Raw genomic sequence first — 26,729 nt, 5'->3', positions numbered from 1 at the left:
TGGGTACGTAGTAGGACCCGGGTACTACCACAGGACGACCAGAACCCATGGTTAGTCACATGATATATTGTTTAATGACAAAAATTATCTAGAGCTCAATGGTTACACTACAAGTTACTAACAGTCTCATTTCTTCCTGACTGCACCCATTCCTTTTGACTTTTATACCTTTGAATAAAGATATAACTTCAGTCAACTTCAGTGGATACATAACCAGATATATATGTATCTGAATACTTTTTGTCAAGGCTACAGTCAAACTATTCCTAACTGGTCATTTAATACCTATCTCTTGAGACCTACAGCTGGTGCCCTGGTAGGGTCGGGTGATGGGGGGATGGGTACCCTTGTAGTAAATCTGGACTCGTCCCAGCCCTAATTTCTTTGACAACCAAATATAACAAATCTGTTTATTCAGTAGATTCAAACAGATCCAGAGAAGCCAGTTTCAGTAATTTTTTTCATTTCGTTTATAAATTTTGAGAAAACAACAAATCTGACTTTTTTTCCATCTGAAATATTTATCTGGCATTGCCTTTCCTTTTATCGGGTTTGTACATTGACCAAATGCTGTGGCAGAAATTCTGTACAAGAAGACATTCTGATACACTGAATCCTTCTATCAATGTTACTTTATTTCAATAAATTGTATCTGCATCCATACTTTACAGACATTCAATTTTCAGAAATTTGATATTTTTTTTAATGTTTGTTTTACTGCATACCAGTGGAAGTAGTTATATTGAAATGGAGTTTTTCTGTGTTAATTTTCATGTTTTCAGTGGTTCAATATCATGAAAAGGTTTATGTGAACATTAATGCTGGAATAATGAGACAACACATGGTGCACAGATATCCAACTCATTGCTACCCTTGTTTGTTTGTTGTGTAACGCCACACTCAGCAATATTCCAGCTATATGACTGCTGTCCATAAATAATCAAGTCTAGACCAGACAATCCAGTGATTGACATTGTGAGCATCAGTCTATGTATTTGGGATGATAACATGCCTCAACCAAGTCAGCTAGACTGACCACCCGATCCCGTTAATCACCTCTCTCGCATGGGTCTCATTGCTGTGACACATGAAGCATATTGTGTATTGGTGGGGATCATGCTGGTAATTCATTTATTGTTTGCTCATAAAATTATCTGCAAACTGGTATAAACTGACATTATGGCTTTATAATGTATTGTGTTGACCAAAGATAGCTTGTGCATTTGACATCTGCAGATACAAATATAGTATTTGGGAAATAGAACTCAGCAGTACATATCAGGAGATGAACAATGTATTGTGGTACAGATGGTGTTTTGATGTCAGTACTGATCATTGAGTGAAGTCATACACCTGTTGTAAGTGACGAGCGAACGCTTTAACCACTAGGCTACTGGACCGTCTGTATACCTCATGAACAGACCCATGTTATAACCACTATAACAACCAGGTTTGTTGTATACCAGATGAACAGATCCATATTATAACCACTATGACAACCAGGTTTGTTGTTTACTTTATGAAAAGATCCATGTTATAACCACTATGACAACTAGGTTTGTTGTATACCATGGTATACTTCATGAAAAGATCCATGTTATAACCACTATGACAACTAGGTTTGTTGTATACCATGGTATACTTCATGAAAAGATCCATGTTATAACCACTATGACAACTAGATTTGTGGTATACTTCATGAAAAGATCATGTTATAACCACTATGACAACTAGGTTTGTGGTATAGTTCATGAAAAGATCCATGTTCTAACCACTATGAAAACTAGATTTATGGTATACTTCATGAAAAGATTCATGTTATAACCACTATGAAAACTAGATTTGTGGTATACTTCATGAAAAGATCCATGTTATAACCACTATGACAACTAGGTTTGTTGTATACTTCATGAAAAGATCCATGTTATAACCACTATGAAAACTAGGTTTATGGTATACTTCGTGAAAAGATCCATGTTATAACCACTATGACAACAAGGTTTGTGGTATACTTCATGAAAAGATCCATGTTATAACCACTATGAAAACTAGATTTGTGGTATACTTCATGAAAAGATCCATGTTAAAACCACTATGACAACTAGGTTTGTTGTACACCTCATGAACAGATCCATGTTATAACCACTATGACAACCAGGTTTGTGGTATACTACTGCTGCATTTAGCTTCTCTCCTTTCCAGCTGACATGGCACGGGAAGTTTTCAGTCTCTCCGGACTCCCGCCAGACCAGCTGGGACGCATCTGGGACATCGCTGACGTCAATAGGGATGGCAGTCTCGACCCAGAGGAATGGATGGTGGCCTGTCACCTCATCAGGACCCTCAAGAAAGGTATGTTCCTGTAATAGGTGACAAGGATTATGTCCTGCAAAATGTGATATGGATGGTGCTGTACCACCTCGTTAAGACCCTCAAGAAGAGTTTTTCTATGTCCTGAAAAATGTGATATGGATGGTGGTGTACCACCTCGTTAAGACCCTCAAGAAGAGTTTGTCTATGTCCTGAAAAATGTGATATGGATGGTGGTGTGCCACCTCGTTAAGACCTTCAAGAAGAGTTTGTCTATGTCCTGCAAAATGTGACATGGATGGTGGTGTTCCATCTTGTTAAGACCCTCAAGAAGGGTGTGTCAGTGCTCAGTAAAATGTGATATGGATGGTGGTGTTCCATCTTGTTAAGACCCTCAAGAAGGATGTGTCAGTGCTCAGTAAAATGTGATATGGATGGTGGTGTGCCACCTCGTTAAGACCTTCAAGAAGAGTTTGTCTATGTCCTGCAAAATGTGATATGGATGGTGGTGTTCCATCTTGTTAAGACCCTCAAGAAGGGTGTGTCAGTGCTCAGTAAAATGTGATATGGATGGTGTTGTGCCTCCTCGTTAAGACCCTCATGAGGACATTGATAGGTACCAACTAGATCTGCCTGCAGCTTCTAAAGCTATTCATGATGGTCCACTTGTTGAGTGGAAGAAACTACGGCAGGTATTGCCTTGATGGACCCACTAGATTAGTTCCAGTGCTGAAGCCATGACTGTGGCTGAAAGGCTCTAGGTAATGTTTGTTTGTTTGTTTGTTGTTTAATGCCACACTCAGCAATATTACAGCTGTATGACGGCAGTCGGTAAATAATTAAGTCTGGAACAGACTATCCAGTGATTGACATCATGAGCATAAATCTACGCAACTGGGATATTATGACATGCATCAACCAAGTCAGCGAGTCTAACCGCCTGATTCCGTTAGACGCCTTTTACAGCAAGCATAGTCAGTCGCCTTTTACGGCAAGCATGGATTGATGAAAACCTATTTTACCCCGTTCTTGGTAATGGTTCGATAGGTCTCCTTATTTCCTTCGTTAAGTGCTGTATTCAACCAACAAGTGGCTAACATAAACACAACATGCTGTTCCTATATTAATCAGTAAATGATTTCAACCCATTGTCATCACATGAGCTAACTGTTAAATGCACTGCATTACTGCATGCTTAAATAACAGACATTATCATTTAAACAAGACATTTGGAACATGAGAAATTTAGAGCCTCTACATTTGATAAAATTTGTGCAATGGTGGACATTGGCCAGCTTCATGACCAACTGGTAGGTCTGTAGAATATGTGATGTGCCCTTGATTTTATGGATAATTAGTTTGCCATATTCGTTGACTGCAATATTTCTTAATGATTATGTCACGTGGGAAAGTGAATGCTTCTTAATAGAAGCCTAATTGTTTCCATGTGAATGACATAAGTCAAAATGATTTGATTACAGACAGATGAACAATGAATGGCCAGAGACCCATTTTTTAAATCATTTTAAATCATTTTGGATTTGAGTGGGGCAGGTGACAGGGGTGCTGGGCTGGGTAATAAAACATGAACGGATTGAAGCATTTAATGAAGGAGTAGAAAACTGAACACAAGACAATGTCTTAAGCAGGATGTTATAATCCTTACTCACATTTGATCAGTAAACCTTGTTTGTAATGAAGAAAGAGTAAATCTCTTTGAACAACTCAGCAAATAGCTGTATAATTGCTGATGCAGCATTATTCACTGTCACTCACTCTGATCAAATATTATTATCTATGGTTACTTGACTTAAATGTGAATCAAGAATATGATAAACTACCAGCATTATTTCTTGTGTAGACCTATCAAGTTGATGTCAACAGTTGCTGTGATCATATTTCATTGTTTTAGCACCACAAAAGCCTGGCGACAAACACCAGCCCCCACCAAAGTCTGGTCGTTTGTTTCACATCAACTACCCTTGCATGAAGCTATGCCATGTGTCTGTTCCCGGATTGTCACAGTAATTGCATGCTTGTATATTCCAGGCCTATCTATAGACTGTCCTGTCAATGTCTTTGCCTACCTCCCTGATCGGATTTCGCCAAACTCTTTGCAGGCCAGGAAACGGAGGTAAAGATTGTGGTGATGAACTAATATTTGTTTCTTAGGAACCAGTGCATTGCTGTTTTCATTGCCTTGATTTGAAGTGTCAGCATCACATTTGTTATCAGAGACCAAAATGTCAATTTCAGATACTTTATATTGATATTTGGACAGTGATCCAAGTACCAGGATTTTCTGTCCAAATATTGATATTTTTTTATACCGGGTATCTGTTCCTATGATCTGTTTGAAATGTTCACCCAATACGGACTGATGAAGGATGAATATTTATTGTTATGACTTTTCATTGTTATTTCCTATTGAGGTATGTTTTGATGAAATGTTTCAAACACACTGATAAATAATAATCAAAGTCTTGTATTCACCCGAGGAAAACACTTTTTTTTTCTTACATTCATTTAACTGTTTAAAAAAGATTTCTTAAATGAGAAATAGATTCTAATGATAGAATTTATCAAATTTCTTAAATAACATTTACCCTAGTTGTAATTAATGAAAGAGTATGTAATATAATTACATTGTGAAATGTTGATGATAAAGAATGTAACTGATCCTGTGTCAGTGTGTCATCACTGGTCCTGTTGAAGTCACAATGACATAGGATGTCTCACATGAGTTGTCCATTACACCACACCAGTGACATGTTATGATGTAACTGATCCTGTGTCAGTGTGTCATCACTGGTCCTGTTGAAGTCACAATGACATAGGATGTCTCACATGAGTTGTCCATTACACCACACCAGTGACATGTTATGATGTAACTGATCCTGTGTCAGTGTGTCATCACTGGTCCTGTTGAAGTCACAATGACATAGGATGTCTCACATGAGTTGTCCATTACACCACACCAGTGACATGTTATGATGTAACTGATCCTGTGTCAGTGTGTCATCACTGGTCCTGTTGAAGTCACAATGACATAGGATGTCTCACATGAGTTGTCCATTACACCACACCAGTGAGATGTTATGATGTAACTGATCCTGTGTCAGTGTGTCATCACTGGTCCTGTTGAAGTCACAATGACATAGGATGTCTCACATGAGTTGTCCATTACACCACACCAGTGACATGTTATGATGTAACTGATCCTGTGTCAGTGTGTCATCACTGGTCCTGTTGAAGTCACAATGACATAGGATGTCTCACATGAGTTGTCCATTACACCACAACAGTGAGATGTTTCAGGTAAAAGGAACATTCACCCAGCCACATTATTGCTTCTTACGCCCTATCAACAAACTCTGCTGTCAATATTAACACATATTCATATCGTTAGCAGTTCTTGTTTTTCATGATAATTGCTGGTCTGTGTTTCTGCCCTTTACTGTTTGCTGAGTTGACAATAGGCATTGTAATTGTGTCCAGTTTGTGAAGAATCAATGTGCTGTTGTTGATTTAGATGGATTCTTGTAGATTTCAAACATAACAGGTTGTGAGTGATGATCTGTTCAGTCCTGGTCTGCTTTTCACAAGAGAATGATAGGAGTTTGTGAAATGTACAGTTGTCAGTTTCCATATGTACCTGGTGATAAGCAATAGGATGTCGTTCATTGCACCCCAGTCAGCTGATGACATGGTAAGTGTATCACAGCAGTTGGTACCTTGTGTTTATGTACTTCCTGTGTCAGGAGGGACACAAGTTGTGTTCATGCACCTCCTGTGTCAGGAGGGACACAAGTTGTGTTCATGTACCTCCTGTGTCAGGAGGGACACAAGTTGTGTTCATGCACCTCCTGTGTCAGGACACAAGTTGTGTTCATGCACCTCCTGTGTCAAGAAGGACACCAGTTGTGTTCATGTACCTCCTGTGACAGGAAGGACACCAGTTGTCTTCATGTACCTCCTGTGACAGGAGGGACACAAGTTGTGTTCATGTACCTCCTGTGACAGGAGGGACACCAGTTGTGTTCATGTACCTCCTGTGTCAGGACACCAGTTATGTTCATGTACCTCCTGTGTCAGGACACAAGTTGTGTTCATGTACCCCTGTGACAGGAGGGACACAAGTTGTGTTCATGTACCTCCTGTGTCAGGAAGGACACAAGTTGTGTTCATGTACCTCCTGTGTCAGGACACAAGTTGTGTTCATGTACCTCCTGTGTCAGGACACAAGTTGTGTTCATGTACCTCCTGTGACAGGAGGACACCAGTTATGTTCATGTACCTCCTGTGACAGGAGTGACACAAGTTGTGTTCATGTACCTCCTGTGTCAGGAAAGACACCAGTTGTGTTCATGTACCTCCTGTGTCAGGACACAAGTTGTGTTCATGTACCTCCTGTGTCAGGAGGGACACAAGTTGTGTTCATGTACCTCCTGTGTCAGAAGGGACACAAGTTGTGTTCATGTACCTCCTGTGTCAGGAAGGACACAAGTTGTGTTCATGTACCTCCTGTGTCAGAAGGGACACCAGTTGTGTTCATGTACCTCCTGTGACAGGAAGGACACCAGTTGTGTTCATGTACCTCCTGTGTCAGGACACAAGTTGTGTTCATGTACCTCCTGTGTCAGGAGGACACTAGTTGTGTTCATGTACCTCCTGTGACAGGAGGACACAAGTTGTGTTCATGTACCTCCTGTGTCAGGAGGACACCAGTTATGTTCATGTACCTCCTGTGTCAGGACACAAGTTGTGTTCATGTACCTCTTGTGACAGGACACAAGTTGTGTTCATGTACCTCCTGTGTCAGAAGGGACCTCAGTTGTGTTCTTGCACCTCCTGTGTCAGGACACCAGTTGTGTTCATGTACCACCTTTATCAAACCATGGAGCATAATCAGAGTAATTCTGCAATTCCAACCCTTGAAAAGCTCATCCTGTCACAATAAAGGGATACAACTCTGCACAGTGAATTGCAGCAACTTTTACCAACTGACTGTGCCCTCTGATTCGTGATAGTGTAGGCTTCTTGTGTATAGGGTGGAGGATGAAATGGGGCAGTTGTATCATATAATGTGTTGGTATTGAAACAGTACCAAGTACATTCTATTTTGAAAACTCTTTATCTACAAGTCTGTAAGGGGCATACACTTCAAACAGGCCCTGTTGTACATTGCTACTGTATTTTGCCATATTAGTTGTAGATATCAATACTTATATGTCAGTCATGTAGTAAATATGACATACATGGCACTGAAATGTACACATTGTAGACCCTTCATGTGCGATATATAATAGGTAGGGGGGTATAGGTTCCACTCTTACTCACCTGTCAATCAGGAATGTGTTTCAGCGTTGTCTATAGCGTTGTTATTGACATGGTATGTTACACTCTCAGACATGTTATTATTGGTCTGTGGGGGGTTCAATACAACATTTATCTCACTGACCAGATATCAGTGAAATGTACAAGTGACAGCACTCTGAAGACAGTGTCCGTGTCGTAGCACCAGAGGGTCTGTACAGGGAGGGCTTTGTGTTGCTCATTTCAGTTCATTTCATATCATCTCTTCGGCATTTTCAGAAAACTATGTGTCAAATTTCGGGAAATATTTCCTTCTTTAGAGTTTTATGATTAGAAAGTTTTTAAACATCCTGTTAAACATTAATCATTTATTGTAAATTTCAAAACTATATATATTTCATGATCATCCAAAATGATTTGAGTATTCAATAAAAAAGGAAAATGTAGAAAACGATCTGAGATGCCCACTTGTACAGAGCCTCGTCCATGTTCCATGTCAGTAACAGAAAGTTGTCTATTGCAGGGTGGATGAATATGAAGTCAAGAAGCACAGGCTAATGGTCCTGAAGGTAATACAATTTTACTTGATTGGATTGTGTCTTGATAATTGTTAGCGCTAGCGGATTGGTGGATACATGAGCATCTTCTTGTATTTAAGAGAAAGATTAAATGATAAGGTAGAACCTGTTTCTCTTGATGTACTTTTCCCACATGATGCTGTACCAGTCATAGAGGACAGGAGTATGTGATTTGTTACCTGTAACCACACAGCAGGTAAGCTTCCATGCTCTGACATCACTGTCCTGTTGCTGTAAGGAACTCAGCCAAAGTATTTACTTATCTGGGTTGCCACCTACCCGACAAGAGAGGTCCAAATAGGGGCATCATTCACAACAATTCACACAGCACAGACACAATCTGAAATGTCAACACAATGAGTAGATACATAGTATTAATACGTGTTTAAAATAAAGGTCCATCATTTATTCTTCTGACAAATTAATATGACAACTATTGTGACAATATGTACACATATCCGTGTCATTTCTAGTCCAGCAATCAATTCGCCTATATAACATGACCGACCCATGGACCAGAGAAATCTCCTGCTTATCCCATGTCTACTTACCTGATTTCTACTCTGATTGACTGTAACTATATTTGACAGTAAGAGTATAATGTTCAGGCTTATTGAATTATCAATATCATGGTTATGTTTCTTAAGATTTTCAGATTGATCTGAATACATTACTGTTTGATTATTATAACGTTGAGTATCTCATTCTTCAATTAACAGAGGATGTTTGAGTGGTAACACTCTACAGTCCAGATCAAGTACTGAAAAGAAATGTAGGATATTCAAGAATCACACTCTCACTGACGTGAATATTATATACAAGTTTTACATTTGATAGTGCAGTGTGAGACAGTTTGTATAGAAATGTCAAGGCCTGAATGTTTGACACCAGTGCAACAATTGACCATTGACTGATAGGGCCGTCATTAAGTACAGCCCCATAGCTGATATCGGCACAATCTAGGAGAGTCCTTCAGCTGATAGTGAGTGCTAGAGTGGCTCCTGGAGACTCTGTCAACACTTGGTATGATGACAAAAGAAATTTATTCCTGGAACATTTCACATAATGTAGATCACCATTCACTTTCTGTTATGTACTTGGCCACCATAACAAATTTATTGACACTTTCATCCAAAGCCTGAAGACATTAATTTTGAATTTCAGCTTTATTTATTCTACAGAATTAATCACATAACAAAAAGTCTGTTGACTATTTGCAATTTGGAATCAATGTAATCCGAACTTACTGACTTTGATGTTTCAAATTATGAAATTATTGGAAAACTAATTTTGAAATAATTTCCATATCCATTCCTTATACCTATGCATGGAGAGATTATGATAATTTAAAATGATAGAACCTCTATATGAAGCTGAGGATACCTCTGTCTTGTGTTGTTTTCTTGATGTTTACAAGTTGACAAATAACCAACACTATCTCAGATACTTTCTATAGCAACAGTGACACTGCTATCTCTGTTATGTAAATCGTCTTACGTTCCTTGTCAGTGTCCAGTGTCCTTTGATATTTCAGTGGGTTTAAGGATCCTTGTCATAGCATAATTTAAATACAACACTTGTCATTGATCACGCACAGTTGGAAAATACTTTTATTAATCATAAAGAAATGTGTTATGTTGACTCGAATGAGCAAGTGTTAATACCTTTATCGTTTGGTTTTAATAGTTACACATCTGATAGGACATCTTGAAAACTGATATGGTAGTTGAAATCGGATTGTGTTCATAACTGTAACATGAAAGCTGATTTTACAAATTTTACAGAGCTTTGCTAATTCACAATTTGCCATGTAATATTTGAATCTGTTACTTCCAAATATAATTAATCACCACTAACATTCACAGTGACTTCTGAAATGTTTTGTTTCTTGATGAAATATGCACCTTTCCATTTGAAGTAAGTAGCTATAAGCGCAAGATCACACTCAGTGAAATTCTACATCAATATGTTTTTTCCCTTGCAACAGTTATGAGATTTTGGAACATTATCCCCTTGTAACAATGTCCAGTCCCTGTTGGGTGAAATCGACCACACCTGTGTGTGGAGGTTCAAGCCTGACCGGGGGCCAGGCCCAGCATGTGACACCTCTCACTTCTGACAGCCAACTTTCATGTGGTCCTATCATGAAATCAACCAGTGATTGTACATTTCTCAGCTGACAATAGGGTCTTATTAATAATGGCCCCTGTTTTGTAACTTGATCAAGCAGTTACCTGTGATTTCTGACTGCTGTGGATATGGTCATAATTACCGTAAATGGTACAATGTGTTGTGTACGCCCAGGGTATGCTTTCTGTCCATTTGATTTGATAATAGGTACTCAATTTTGTCGAACTTAAGAGCTATCTGTAGACATTTGTGATCAATACAGATATTCATTACTAATACTAATTTAGTGAACAATATGTTTGAATTAGATGTCAGTGCCCTATTTCCACAAAGCAATCTTAGAGCAATGACTATCGTAAGCCAATGTTGAAGTATGGGAGTAACAATCTTCTTAGCATTAAGATCTAAATGTGGAATGTGGCCCTGGAATTTTTCTTGGTATGTTGTATTCTATTATAGGGTTTTTGTCTACACTGACAATTGTACAGAGAAAAATAACCTTCTTAAACTAAGTTCGTCCTCTGTAGACAGGCACAGACAAGGCAAAGACACTATTGTTCTCATGTCAGCATAGTTCAGGAGTATAAAACTGACTGTTAAGTTAACAATAATTGATATGGTATGTGTATGATGCATGTTTATTTTTATTTTTATTCTTAGTTTGCCTGTGAACTGCCAAAGTTATTCAATGAAATATGAATATTATTTTCACTGGTGAAATACAGCAATCTCAAATAGCACTCTCAATGATTCAATAACACTGTGAGACAAAGCTCAGACACCAGAGGTTTGAGGAAGTTACTTCAGATTTATCTGGTGGCTTTCCAAGGCAAGTTCAAATTTATTAGAATATTGATGAATCATGTCACACCTTGGTTATGTATAGTAATTGTGTTTTATTGCCGAAGAAAGCAGATATATTCAGACCACTGAATGAGATAAACCTTTTATTTAACAAGAATATCAAAATATCCTTTATGCATAGGTTTTGTTTGAGAGCATTTCTTAGAATAACTATGGTATCCAGCAATGTTGATTTCATCAATCCTCCCCGGAACACACAGGAAATAACTGCATGCTTTCCTTTGCAGGAAAAACGGAAACAAGACGTTAGTCGAGAATCTCGGAGGTTGCAGTTTGCAGAGGGTAAACTGAAGATTTGTCGTGATTTGGTGAGTAGTGAGATTTCTCTCAACCAGTGTGCATCTCATCACATGCATCCAACACACACAACGATTTCTTGTAGAAACAATTCCCCACCTAGCAACAAGGATATTTTACAAAAACCTGTGTGACCAAGGAAAAGAAAACTTTGGCCTAAGTGTGTATTATGTCTTATTTACAAGTTTGTTGGAAAAATAGTTGGTATTTTGTATTGGAGGATGTGGATACACTTGAAATGTTTGCCAACAAATGGAAACTGTTAATCCTAGTCCAGGCAAACCATGGGTTGATGGCAGTAAATCCAAGCAAGGTATGATACCACACAATCTCCACACCGGGCCATCCTCCTTTTGTCAGCTCTTACAAGCATGGCATTCTGAGGGCTTGTTCTACCGCGAAATCCCATGGGAGACAAGCATTGGGTGCTGGGATCCTAGCATAAAACTATATCCCATGGGAGACAAGCATGGGGTGCTGGGATCCTAGTATAACCCTAAATCCCATGGGAGACAAGCATAGGGTGCTGGAATCCTAGTATAACCCTAAATCCCATGGAAGACAAGCATAGGGTGCTGGGATCCTAGTATAACCCTAAATCCCATGGGAGACAAGGATAGGGTGCTGGAATCCTAGTATAACACTATATCCCTTGGGGTGCTGGGATCCTAGTATAACACTATATCCCTTGGGGTGCTGGAATCCTAGTATAACCCTATATCCCTTGGGGTGCTGGGATCCTAGTATAACACTATATCCCTTGGGGTGCTGGAATCCTAGTATAAACCTAAATCCCATGGGAGACAAGGATAGGGTGCTGGAATCCTAGTATAACCCTAAATCCCATGGGAGACAAGGATAGGGTGCTGGAATCCTAGTATAACACTAAATCCCATGGGAGACAAGGATAGGGTGCTGGAATCCTAGTATAACACTAAATCCCATGGGAGACAAGGATAGGGAGCTGGAATCCTAGTATAACACTAAATCCCATGGGAGACAAGGATAGGGTGCTGGAATCCTAGTATAACACTAAATCCCATGGGAGACAAGCATAGAGTGCTGGGATCCTAGTATAACCCTAAATCACATGGGAGACAAGCATAGAGTGCTGGCAAACCTTTTTGAACAGAGTCATCACAGGTTTATGTGTACAGAGCAAAAGCACCATGCATTAGCAGGCTTTCTATACAGAATGACCAGGGGACAGGCGGGGTCAATGTCACATGACAGCCTTCATGATGTGAAGTGTGGTTTCGGCATAGAAACCGAAACGTCGCCTTTACAATATTAAAGAAGTTGTTGTCCATAAATTGTGTCTACTTTGTCTTCATGATGTGGTTTGTTTCTTGCAGTATCATTTATTGAAGAAATCTGCGCAAAGTCCAATATCTGCTGAACAGTTCAAGGCCAAGGTTGCTGGGGAGAATGCTGAGATCACCAAACAAGAAGAAATAGTACACAGGTCAGAACATAGTCAGTGGGAAGTTTCTTACACCATCAGATCATAGGTTTTCGGACGTCATACGTTTTCGGACGGCCATGTTCATTGCAGTTACTCACACTATAGCGCGGGGTGTAGCATCACACACATTGTCAATACTCAGATGATGGCTTGTTTTTAAGAGAAAATTGGCTTTTAAAAGTGAATCAGATGGTTTACAGTGTTTCATGTGATTAGAGAGAAAGCTATGTGTGTTTCTTAAGCATCGAAAAACCCATAACATACCGGTACTCACCTCTAACTACTGGCAATATCAATGCATAGGTGCATATAAGTAAGGGAGGGGGGGAGGGCAGGGCTCTTACGACAAGCCCCACCCTGTCAGACATGGCTAAAATACTGAAGCAAAACATAACCTAACAATCAGCAAACTTTACATTAGTGTCTTTTAACAATTGCCAGCAAACACCATAAGAAAATTCAGTATTCATAGTTGAAGATTTTACTGTGACATGTTTTCCGCTTAAAGAAAATCACTCTGAATAAAGACATTTTATGAATGTTTCCTTTGCTGAAGGAAGAGGGTTTGTTCAAAAGTTGTTATTTTCTAGGTATTATCAGGGTGTTTCAGCATTTTGTAAAATAATATTTTCAACATTTGTTTTTTGTAATAATGATAGCAAAATTGACTGGCTGTTCAGATTAAAATTTCTTTTCAAATTTTAAATTTAGGCCATAAATCCGAATTCTTCACATTTAGTGATTATTGTGTATCTGAATGTTATATGAGGTGAAATGGGGTTTAGCTTCCTGTTCAAGTTTATTTTACTCATCTAGCAACGTGTGTGTGTGTGGCTGCTTGCACTCGTCCGGACTTATGCTAGTTTTAGAGTGATACCATGCTGCAGTGAAACCTGAATACCCCACTCCATTGTTAGAACTAAACTCAAAAGCTTCTCTAGCCTGGGTAAAGATAAAATGCACAGGTAATGTTAAAACATTGGGGAAATTTGGAAATTTGTACTAGCCCACAGAAATTTGTACTAGCCCTGGGCTAGCGGGATAGCATTAAGTTCAAATTTGCCACTCAAACACATTATTCTGACATCGAGCCAACAAGTCCTTGCTTTGTCTCTTAATGCTGAGCAGAAGGCAGGGTAACAACAAGTACCATATTTTGGAATGTCACAGCCAGGTGATCAAACCACCAACCTCCCCCTGACCATATGTATCATGGTGCTGTATGTATCTGGGGTATATTGCAGGTTAAAGAAGGAACATGAGCGTGTGCGGCAGAGCACAGTGAAGATCATCCTGGAGGAACAGCGGCTGAATGAAGACATCCGCAACCTAAAGAGTGGCACCGTCGAGCTCAACAAGGTCAGATACCCACATAGCTAGCTACCAATATTGCACTTATAGCATGGTAGCTTGTAAGTGACAGACCTGACAAGCAAGTGGTTGATGTTAGGAGCAGCATCATATGCCGTCAGGGTCACATGACACTCCATCAATCAACTTAACCTGACCACCACATTCAGTTTGGCTACCTCTATGACAAGAGATAGAGTGATGGGGATCCAAGTTGTGTCCTCACTGGGTGATACCATATGAGAAAGGTTGTTGATTTTCTGAGGTAAATGTCCCATGAAATTTGAAATATAATATCAGAGGCCTATATTTTGAAACAGTTTCTTGGATTTCAAATACTTTAAGCCTACTGGAGCCAAATGTTGACAATAGAGTTATCCCCCTTTATTCTCCCAGCCTAGATTATGTTGCCCTCAGCGTCAGCACAAACCTTTAAGCCCTGCCTGGTGATAACTAAAGTGACTTCCAGATCGAATGTCATTAGATTCATGTTATGGTTGATTTCTATGAAGTGAATGTATACAATGACATTTGTTGTGGAGCCAGCCTCTTAGTGTCTGATTTAGGACATTTTGGTTCTATAGGGCATCCCTGAATGGAATCGATAACATCTTCAATATTTTTGTTACTCTAAACATTAACATGTGAAATAGAAGGATAATGTGGATGAAATAATTATATCATAGATCACATCTCTGTCAATCGTCTTTTTTATTCATGTTTATGGTTGTAACTTTGTTTATAGGACTTCACAGTTCATATTGCCCTATTTCTCATTAATTTTGTTAATGTATATTGCAATGATTGAGGTCTGTTACTACCCATTCTTGCGTTTGTGTATGTTATAATTAACCCCTTGTATGCTTCAAATTATTTAACAAGTGAATCTATTTCATTGCGTTCATCACTGTTAGTAACTGATATTAAAGGATTCTTTATCTCATTTACAATTTTGAATGTATATGATCACTCAAAATCTAAACATGCCAAATTGACTATGAGGTTGATTTGGAAGGATGTGCAGATTGTCTATGGTACAGTGGGTAATAATGGCTATGGCATGCTTTATAACAGGGCTGGGAATATTGAAATATGCACTGATGTAGGGGTTCAGTAAAACACAATGCCAGCGTGTGTACAGTATGATAGGGTGTGTACACACATGGCTGTGGATGTTGCTACTGACAGATACTTCCTATTTCAGAAATTAAGGGCGATCCACACAAAAGCTACAAAGGACCCCGATCCATTTCACCAGCTGTATGAACAAAAGAAAGGTATGTTGAGGGTTGAGAGAGTGCAGCAATATTCACAGGGTCGTGATAGTGCAGCAATATTTACAGGGTCGTGATGGTGCAGCAATATTTACAGGGTCGTGATGGTGCTGCAATATTTACAGGGTAGTGATTGTGCTGCAATATTTCCAGGGTCGTGATTGTGCTGCAATATTTACAGGGTCGTGATTGTGATACAATACTTACAGGGTCGTGATGGTGCAGCAATATTCACAGGATCGTGATGGTGCTGCAATATTTACAGGGTCGTGATGGTGCAGCAATATTTACAGGGTCGTGATAGTGCAGCAATATTTACAGGGTCGTGATAGTGCAGCAATATCCACAGGGTTGTGATGGTGCTACAATATTTACAGGGCCGTGATGGTGCAGCAATATTTACTGGGTCGTGATTGTGATGCAATAATTACAGGGTCGTGATTGTGCTGCAATATTCACAGGGTCGTGATTGTGCTGCAATATTTACAGGGTCGTCATGGTGGAGCAATATTTACAGGATCGTGATGGTGCAGCAATATCCACAGGGTCGTGATGGTGCTGCAATATTTACAGGGTCGTGATGGTGCAGCAATATTTACAGGGTTGTGATAGTGCTGCAATATTTACAGGGTCGTGATTGTGCTACAATACTTACAGGGTCGTGATGGTGCAGCAATATTTACAGGGTTATCCATATTGTATCCAGCTCCCAATATTTCATATGGTGTATTTGTGATTGTCTTTTCAGAGAAGAAAATTACTCTAGCAGACTTGGATGCTGGTGAAATCTACATACCTTTTACCTTTGACCCTTTCAACAAGAAAGAATCCTCTCGAAAAGTTACCTCAGGAGCAAGAATTTTCCAGAACTGTGATACCAAAAATAACAATCATAAACTGACAAGTGAAATTCCTGAAAAAGTTTTGGTTAGTTTTAAAAACATTGACGACAGTTTCACTGACATTTGGGGCACATCATCATCCAAAATGAGTTCATCAGAAGAAGACGATCCTTTGTTTAAAACAGTGACACGTAAGTTTAACATTTGATATTTAGCCTGATTGAATTCCTTTTAGAAATAGATGATCGCTGGTTAAGGGGTTTTGTATCTCTATAACATTGATTTCAATTCAGATGAGTAAGACTACTGTATGTTCCCTCTGCCTAAAAATATAAAGTGCCCCTTTTTTAGTATTACCCTATTATATAAGATAGCAACGCAGTAAGTTACAAAGAACAATGAAGATCAAAGCGTGGTTTATTTCTAGATAAAACGTTGTTCTGTCATGGCGTTATTTCTGGAGATTTGAACATGCCCTTGCAACTTGTGAGAGTTATCTCCCCTATACTGTCTTTGGGTGAGGTCCATCAAAGGTTGAGTGTCCTGATCTAAAAAAAAAGAGTGTCCTGACCTCAACAAGACAATGTCCTGACCTCAACAGTATCCTGACTTCAACTAAAAGACAGTGTTCTGACCTCAACAAACAGACAGTGCCCAGACCTCAACTAACAGTGTCCTGACCTCAAACAGACAGTGTCCTGACCTCAACTAACAGACAGTGTTCTGACCTCAACAAACAGACAGTTTCCTGACCTCAACTAACTGTGTCCTGACCTCAACTAACAGTGTTCTGACCTCAACAAACAGATAGTGTCCTGACCTCACCAAACAAACAGTGTCCTGACCTCAACAAACAGTGTCCTGACCTCAACTGAAAGACAGTGTCCTAACCTCAACTAAGAGTGTCCTGACCTCAACAAGACAATGTCCTGACTTCATCAGTGTCCTGACCTCAGCTAACAGACAGCGTCCTGACCTCAACTAACAGACAGTTCCCTGACCTCAACTAACATTGTCCTGACCTCAACTAAAAGTGTTCTGACCTCAACAAACAAACAGTGTCCTGACCTCAACAAACAGTGTCCTGACCTCAACTAAAAGACAGTGGCCTGATCTCAACAAACAGACAAGTACCTATGTATAGGGGGACACAGAGTGACTAACCACACAACAGAAATAGGTTTGAAAATATTTTCCTCAAACAGTATTCCGTTTCTATGAATTTGCTGCAGTATAATTATCATCCACTGTTTGTGTAATTGTGCACCTGTCAACGAAGAGCAAAGATCAACCAGGCGTTGTTTGATACACCTGCAGTGAGGTGGAGAGGTTTATGCACTGAGTCTAGCCCACATGAATGAATAGCAAACCTAAATCATGAATACCATGGGAGCTTGCCATCCCAGAGACTCCCTGACACTGATGGACAATACACTGCTTGTTGTGCTGCCACCACAGCTTGTGCAGCCCATGCTGGCCCTGCCTTGTCCATTGTGTTGTGGGAGACAGGGCTCCAGTCAGGCCAGGCTCTCAGTCATGATGCACCACTGAATTCGCACTGTACACAATGTTTCCAATTTGTAAGTTTTATGGAACATTTAAGTTTGTATTTTAGGAATGGCAACATTCCCTGAGTATAGTTCCATGTATAAAGTCACTTTGTGTCGGGATGGACAATATTGTTGTTGTATGACATATGTGTCAGCTTGATGGGATGAAAGTTCTAAGTGACACAAGTCATGTATATAGTATCAAGTATTATACCCAAGTACATGTTATACCCCAGTCAGCATAAAGCAACTAATATGTTTTAATAATTCAGTTGGGAAAGTTATCAGAATGTAAGCGATTAGTGCAGTTCTATTTTTTTCCTATCATTCATGGATAAAATCTTAAATTTGAATCAACAATTTCTCTGCGAAAATGGTTACCTCAATATAAGCAAAGTCTACAAGTAAGTGTAACAGATTTTTACAGAGACAATTATGGCATCTTGGATATAGTAATGCTACTGAAAATATCACAATTTTCATGACATGCAAAATTGGGTACAGACAAAGTGTATTATGGGTGTTATGCTTGGGCTGATTGTTGGGATTATCGTTGGCGTTGATGCATTATAGAGCCAAATGATTTGTACCTAGGCTACTTCTTCACAATGTAAACATATGGAATCTGTAGACTGTGACCTTCAATTAGTATGAATACCATATCTTTTTGTGTGTGTATGAAATAAATTTCGCTTGAGAAAGTTTTCTCACCTGATTACAGACATATTAAAAAGGTAGAATAACATTTGCAAACATATTTAACTCCTGTGATATGAATGTACTGTGCTTGATTGCTGTATATTTGTGTAAATTATTTCAAATGATATCAACAAAGATGTAACACTCTGGACATGTGACCTAAATATAAGAATCTTACAATTGTACTATGAGCCATGTTGCCTGAATTTCGAAATAAACTTGATTGATTGATATGTAATCTAAGAAGAGAGAATTAGCTCTAAGTGTATCAAAAGCAAGATATGAGAATATGTATTGTGACTATTACTTGTCTAACGGAATACCTGGCAAGGTTCTGGATCAGTGGTCAGTGTTTCCACAATTCACTATGTAGAGATTCATCCATTTACCATGCAAGGACCATGTTTCTGAGTCCTAAATATTAGATTCCGTAGTTTCAGTTTCTCTAATGGGGGAGGCATGGGGGGCTTTGTTTTATAAGGCGCCACAATTCACTGTGCAGAATTGTGTCCCCTAGGTGAGCCAGGAACCTGTGACTATGGGTTTAAGCCCCAGTTGGCCCTGATACTGTTTCTAGGTTTGTCAGCACCTTACCCGGGTTGAGCGTTTCACCAAGGGGTAATTATCAAGACCTGCATCACTGCGAGCTTCCTCCCACATCAAGCTGATGCACCATGATATATATGTGAAAGTCTACAACCTGCTTCACAGTTTTCACTGTACTCACACATCGTTGTATACCCGAAATACTTTTCGAAGCAGTCTTAAACCCAATTCACTCACTCACTCACTCAGACCTGATTCTAGGGTTGTCATTGATTTGAAATTTTAGTATCGAGATATCAACTGAAAAGTATCGTGATATATCAATAAATAATAAGATAAGTTATTCCGTATGTGTATATATAAACATTTACTATGTACACCTTCAATTAATCAATTTAACACTAAAAATATCCTTACAAGACCTTAATTGTGACTGTTGCAGCGTCGAGTCTGGACGCAGATAGCTGGTTCAGTCTCCACATGGCCGGGGACTCTGTCATGGGGGATGACAGTAAGAGTTTCGCAGACCTCCAGCGCAGACTAGTTGACCTCAAGAATGAAATACAAAAGCTCAATATGGAGGGAGACAGACTGGTATTTGTGAGTATATATTTTTGGAATTGTCATGTTTCATAAGCATGTGTGTGTCAAGACTGTTGTTCTGCTCTGAGCAGGGTAATGCCTCAAAATATAACAAGTTGTTTAGCAATTGTTGGAGTGAAACTTGTAGGGACACGTTATAGTGTTAATTCTGCCATTAGTACCGGCATGTACTGGGAATCATTCACCAGTAATTGACTGAAGCATCATAAAATATACAAAATATACCAAAGTTACTGATTGGTAATGGTAAAGCTATATTCTGAGCAGTGTAGTTTGTCTCCCAGACCCTGAAGAAAAAAATTGAAAAGGAGTCCAAAAAGTCTAGAATGATTTGTCAAGTCTAGATTGCTTCAGCTCCAGGCTGAAATTAAGGATTGTTTGGGGCTCCATTTGGATTATAAATATATATATATATATATTTATTATATATATTTTTTGTAGATATATATTTTAAATAAGATAACTTTATTTCTGGGACAAAATGTCAGCCTATGAGCAGTGCTGCACAGCAAGAGCTTTGTAGGGTAATTAATGTCTGGATGGTCTGGCTGCAATCCCATGAGTGTAGAGGAGCACTGTAGAACACACCACATCCCTGATAAGGGAGGCTAGGAGGCCAGCCAGTTTCCAGCAGATCCTAAAGATCTTCAAATCAGCGGTGTTTGTATCTGTAAATCAGTGACATAGTTTGATTGGGATGATGTAGATTTCAGGCTCATCATATTTTAATTTGCCCCAAAATGTAAATTTTCTGTAACACCAAGCTGCCTCCATATTGGTATTTTAGAGTCTCAAAGAGGTTCTTATTAAACAATACCTCAACGCGATCCCATTAGAAAGATGTATTGGACCCAATTTGATATGGTGCTACACAGCTTATTAAGATGTTTATGTCCGGTATATATCAGATATATATGGGGTACATATGGTGTATATATGGGGTATATATCACCCTGAAGATTATAATGTGATGTTGACCCACTCTCATGAGGGGATTAATGTGTGCTTCTTGTTGGATACTCTTGGAATTCTGGGAATGTGTGGAGAGATTGACAAGGCGTCACCTGAAGTATAATGGATTAAGTCATATTGATAGCACATTGATAGCACATTGATAGCACTCAAGTCTTCAAGAAGCTCTTGGCTCCAATTGATCTCAGACAATGTGATGGCTTTATTGCTTGTGTGAAATATGTGACCATACCTGGGCCTTCATGTTGTACGGAGGCACAACGTTCAACAGCTAATTAAAATAGACTATTTGAAATTCACAAATAGATTGTAGTTTGCCTGATATTGAGATAAAAATCCCTTATGTGTGACATGTGTTAGTTCAAATGCATCAAATAATGTATGGAGAGCTTGTCTTGTCCAGTCATCCTTCTGCACTGTAATACACTGTGCAGAGTTACGTCCCTTAGGTGTTCAATAAACCTGCCTGTGGCTTCCAATCCCTGATTGTCCCTGTTCATATGTCTTGGTTTGTCAGTGCCATACCCGTGCTGGTGGGGTTCAACTCAAAACTACAATTCATCAGCTTCAATTCATATAGATTACAGAGATACATGGCATCAAACAATTGGACTCATTTCTGTGAAGTCCCATTTTCAGACTTAAAACTGTTTATGTAATAATTGCAGTTTTTAGATATAATGTCTGATTAAATCAAAGTAGACAGTATGCTGAAAGGTTTTGAAATAATGTTTTTATTACTTTATGAACTAACATGCGAAAAAGAAGATATTTTTGTGCAGTCCACACACATGGCAATATTTACAGAAGTAAGATGATGTCAAACGTCTTTATGATGTCACAGCACAGTCATATCCAAACACCCGTAAGGTCCCTTTGCAGACCAGTGGACATACTGAAAGTGGTTGAGTATTTTACTTGAGATAGTTTTAAGCATGCAGTCAAGATAGTGACCTTATCAGGCGTCCTTGTGTGATTCCAATCATATTGATGAATTTAGATGTGATGTGAAGAGGTCCTGTTGCTGATTCTGTGCATATTAATGCATCCATCTTGCATCAGTCTTGCGGGTGGGAAGCATGCGAGTTTGGCAAAGTGTTTAATTGAGGAAAAGGTGAATTTACTTTGAAGAGTACCCAGGTCTTATTAAGAAATGTTTATTAACCAGCCAGTGCAACCACGTCAACATGAAAACTTAATTAAGAATTAAATAATGTTGTGCTGTGGTTTATGTGTACTAGTCAATATTGGATAAAGGTACCAAGACATGCCATACTGTTTGCATATACATATTGTAAGTACAAGTCCATTTCATGGACAGGGGGCTTACGTTTGGCATTTCATGAATATTCTCGCACTTTTCACAACAGTTATCTGTACTTTTTCTCCGGATACTCATTGCCATACCTCCCACTTTTGGGTGCAGTCGTTCGCAGCCATTGCATTTATCAACATTGCCCATCTACAACTAAGGGAAACAACTCCCTGCCCTCTCAAATATAACGTCATCTAAATTTATGACATCACCAAGTTGCGAGCACATGTTCTAATCTCCGGAAATGACGTCATGATTGACCAATTTTTTATCGTGAAATAAACCACACTTCGTCTTCATTGTTCTTTGCGATTTATCGCGTAGCTGTCTTTTATATGAAGTTATGTGATAATTGTCCTTAGCATTTCGGGGTTAAAGAAATTGAGCTGGTGATATATTTAACCAAGGTTCCTGAACATCCAACATCTGCCAAGTTAGGTTTTTATAAACTGATTTCATTGTAAATTGCTTTCACTGTTTGATAATTTTCATCTATTTTAAAATTGCTTTCAATATTTAAGTCCTTAGACACCCACATTTTGTTTGCTTTTGTTTTCTTGACAAGGGTTTAACAAATTGACAAGAGGGATAATTTCAACAGTGAACATTTCTTTTTTGGAACAAGAACAAAGAACAAAAAACGAATTAAACAACGATTACAATTGAGTTGATAATCAAGATAGAACATGGAATTGTTATTATTTTCTGTACTAACAACTGAACCATGCAGGAAAGTGTGTATTTTTATTGAGAAATTGATATTGGAAAAACTAACTGTTGACATGCTCCCTGTTCTGACAGTCAGCTTCCATGTTGCTAGATTTGACCATGAGATGTTGACATCTCATGATTCTGACAAAAACAACAAAAACCAGACTGGCAATAACAACCAAGGATATTCATATTTAGTCCATGTTATGAACATGGTCCTATATTTGAACAGGAATGTTAAACCGCCCATTCATGAATTCCAGGAAAGAAATGTTAGTACATGTGCCTGATCCAGGCAGAGCCAGAACCGCGGTGCAGACATTCAGTGTAGCAATGGTTACTGGTAATCGGAAATACGTTGATGATAACTTTGTCTAGACATCACTTGTTGGTATTTGTTTTGGGTGAGTATATTGAAATATGTGAAGTGTAAATGAAGAATGAATTACATTTTGTTCACTTTTAGTTTGTTTTTATTTCAATTTTTAATAATTTGAAATTGATTAAAAATTAATAATAGAAATAAGATGAGATAATAATTATTTTACCCTCTGTTGAATGTTCGAAAGTAATATCTCAATACATGAATTTCTTAAAAATAATGTGTCACCTTTCTACATCATATGCAATAAATAATTTATTTTGTCCTTTGAACATTCTAGAGAGATCCAAAATAATTCTTTTGTGTTGAAAATCCCTATATTGACAATTATGTCTCTGAAAGAAACTAAGTACATTTACTAATTTTGTTTTAATGACATTTATCACTACATATTTAATTCAATTTTAGATTTTAAATTTAAATCAATCTTATATTCAATGTTAATGATATTACATATAAGACCATGATTGTCACCAGGCTTTCTTCGCTTTAAATCCATAAGTTTTTAGATCACACACACACTAAAATAAAACACAAATATAGAACTATCATTAAAATCTGAATTGCTAAATTGTTCTGTAATGCACCCAAAATGCCTGTCCTTTTGTTTGAGAGTTTAAGTGCAGCTACTTTCAATGGAAAAAATCTTTTAAAACTTAATTTAGATTTCAGTAAGTGCAAGCTAATCTGTGGAGCATTCAGCATTGTTTTCTAAGATAAACCTAAACATTTTAAGCATTTGCGGTATATTTTTTGACACTTATTTGACTGTTGAAATTGCACTCCGGTCTCTACCTGTAAACTCCCAGTAATCTTGTATGTTGTAGAAACAATGTGTTCGCATTCTCTCCTTGAGTCTGTGTTTGTCTGGAGCAATAAAAAAATATTCCCAAGCCAAAGGTTGACTCCCAGGGGGATTTTCCAACATCCTTTCAGAAAAACTCAAACCTTTTTATTCCCCTACCTTGATCCAGTCTTATGGTCTGTATCATAGGTTAATGTATTGTTATGAACATTTGTTCTGTTTTATACATTTTAATGTAATTTCTGCATTTGATACGTCTTACATTTGACATTCACTAATTGTATCTGCTGTATTGTTAATAACGTGTCTATTTCACTGTTTTTGATTTCACTTTTAACATTTTTAATTTCACAAGTTTATTTTACTGAACGTGTCAGAACTCCCACACAGACCTCCTCGTACATGCTAATCCCGTTCTTTTACACCCTGTGTCTAATTCCTTGAAGCAGTAGTGTGAGTTTAAAGTCAACAGGTGGCATGCACAGGCGATGAAAACTGTCCATAACCACCAAATGTTCCCTCGCTTCTTAAATCGTTTTCAAGATTTGTGTAATACCTTTCATTGTCATCGCGCCAAGACCTCGTGACACAAACGTCTTTGATTCTCTTGACGGTGTAATCTGTTAAATTTTTGACAATAAACACCATTGACAGTTCTCATCAACATATGTCAGGAAGGCTTCAGCAACAGGATCAATCCTGTGATATTGATTCCTGGCCGAGTAGCAAACGCTGGTTTACCGTTCAGATAGACGGTGTTTGGCTTGGCCGAGCACACAGGTGCTGTTGTGGATGTATATTTGTCCAGGTTTTTCAAATGTCATCATTGACCAAAGTGTTTGGTTTCGGGCTACAATAAGCTAGATTTTGCCCCGATCTGTAGCGATCTTGTATCTAAGCAATGGTGCTTCCCGGATACTTCTACAGAAGGGACGTGCATCACGGTATGTAGTTGGTACTTCCATTGTCACCTCGTCTGTGTCAGTATTGTTGAATGCTGAAGGCGGTGCTGAAATGAAATTGTTTCATGGTGCTTAATGACATGTTTGAAATGCAATTGAATTTTTTTTTTAACCTTAGATAATCATAAACACTTTCAAAGGAATATTTTTTATTTCAGTTTGCAAGTGATTTTTTCTTCTTCTAACACAAGTATTTTCTTTTACAGAATTAGATTCAAATTTAATTCCATTGCCTGTTTGAAAATGTAAATGGACCCTTAATGGACCTTGTATTCAAGCAGGACATGGTCATAAATGTATGTGCCTTTGTTGGTGTCTTGTTGCACAAATATGTGCCTGAAGAAACTGTAGGATGGTATTTGGGCAACATGACTTTGCATACAAAACAGAGACGCATAATAAACCTGTAAACTCAAAAAGAGAATTCCAGACCGGGACTGGTTAAATTTTGGAAGGGCCTTTCAAAACAGTCCATTTCCTATACATGAACTTTTTTAAGACAAGTTTAAACATCATCATAAAGGATGAAGGATTCATATGGTGCCTTACTTCCATGTTGAAAGCCTGCCAGCATTGCTTGACGTAGACATGGAAACCAGTATAGAAAAGAGCGTTCTGTTTTTCAAATGAATATTTTGTTTGGCATGAAGTTGTTTGGCTCAGTTGGTTACTGGGATACAATGGTGCTGTTTAAAGTGCAAGATGTTTATATGGTTACAGTGTTTACTAATGAGAAGGCTTTGTACTCTTACTATGAACTTTGCAGTGGCTAGAGATTATATATTGGTTGATGCATGTCGTTGTATTCCATTTGCGTGGATCGATGCTCATGATGTCAATCACTGGATTGCCTGGTTCAGACTCGATTATTTACAGACCGCTGTCATATAGCTGGAATATTGCTGAGTGTGGCATTAAACAACAAAGAAACAAACAAACTCAGAAGTTAAAGTTACTTTGATTCTGTATGATCTGTTATTAAAGTCTTTGATAGCCATTTCGAAGTTGGAAGAAAATGAATGCATGACATTTTTACGGATACCAACTTCTTCTGATTTCTGTTATTGTATCTTGTTATTTTGCTTATTCATCAAAGATAGTGCTTGGGACAAGAAACATACCGGTACTTGTAGTTTCTAACTATATTTGTTGTATTTACTGATTGTGTGTCACCTTATGTATCACACACAGTACTGAGGACGTTCCAGAGTACCATGTTGCTAGGTTGTATGTCTGCAACCTGATCTGGACACAGCTGGAGAAGGCAACAGACATGTACTCAGTTACAGTCTGTGTTAATAATTCATTAGCTTCATCTCAATATTCAAAGATATTACTGTGAATGAAAGTACTTATGCAGACTGCTCTACAAACCTGTTTCATATTTCCTAGATTTTGAATAAAATATGATGGCGAAATGTGAGGTTGTCATTATCATCAAGATAATTACTTTGTGTAGCTCAATATTTACATTTTGTATGGCATGAATTTGTTTGGTTTCAGTCAGATTTTTTGGAAAAAAATTAATATTGTTGAAGAGCAGTATGTTGTAGTTTTACAGTAAATTTAAAACTAAATGTAATTTTATCTTATTTTGTTATTGTGCCTTTTGGCATCAGTCAGTTGAATTTGTAGACCAAATATTAGTGACACCTTGGTAAATATTTCCTGAAACAAATACTTGTTTGACAAGTTGTGATTTTTTTTATTATCAAAATATGTTTATTTGCAACAAATAAAACCCCAGCATAATCATAT

At 38.2% G+C, this 26,729-nt stretch overlaps 1 protein-coding gene across 2 annotated transcripts in view; it reads left to right on the top strand.

Annotated features, from left to right (window-relative positions):
* Positions 1–26,729, top strand: part of LOC139480567 (microtubule-associated protein futsch-like) — a 190,378-nt gene that overhangs the window by 66,727 nt on the left and 96,922 nt on the right. For both annotated transcript variants that reach the window (XM_071263709.1, XM_071263708.1), the window contains exons 5-13: positions 2,203–2,352; positions 4,360–4,444; positions 8,150–8,195; positions 11,426–11,506; positions 12,851–12,960; positions 14,205–14,319; positions 15,515–15,587; positions 16,333–16,617; positions 19,664–19,821. In XM_071263709.1, coding sequence (XP_071119810.1) covers positions 2,203–2,352; positions 4,360–4,444; positions 8,150–8,195; positions 11,426–11,506; positions 12,851–12,960; positions 14,205–14,319; positions 15,515–15,587; positions 16,333–16,617; positions 19,664–19,821 — 1,103 coding nt within the window. The remainder of the gene's footprint in view (positions 1–2,202; positions 2,353–4,359; positions 4,445–8,149; positions 8,196–11,425; positions 11,507–12,850; positions 12,961–14,204; positions 14,320–15,514; positions 15,588–16,332; positions 16,618–19,663; positions 19,822–26,729) is intronic.

This window comes from Haliotis cracherodii, unplaced genomic scaffold (assembly GCF_022045235.1).
Source record: "Haliotis cracherodii isolate W230 unplaced genomic scaffold, xgHalCrac1.p SCAF_4, whole genome shotgun sequence".
Taxonomy (NCBI): domain Eukaryota; kingdom Metazoa; phylum Mollusca; class Gastropoda; order Lepetellida; family Haliotidae; genus Haliotis; species Haliotis cracherodii.
The sequence above is the reverse complement of the archived record's forward strand: the minus strand, read 5'-3'. Positions and strand labels throughout refer to the sequence as shown.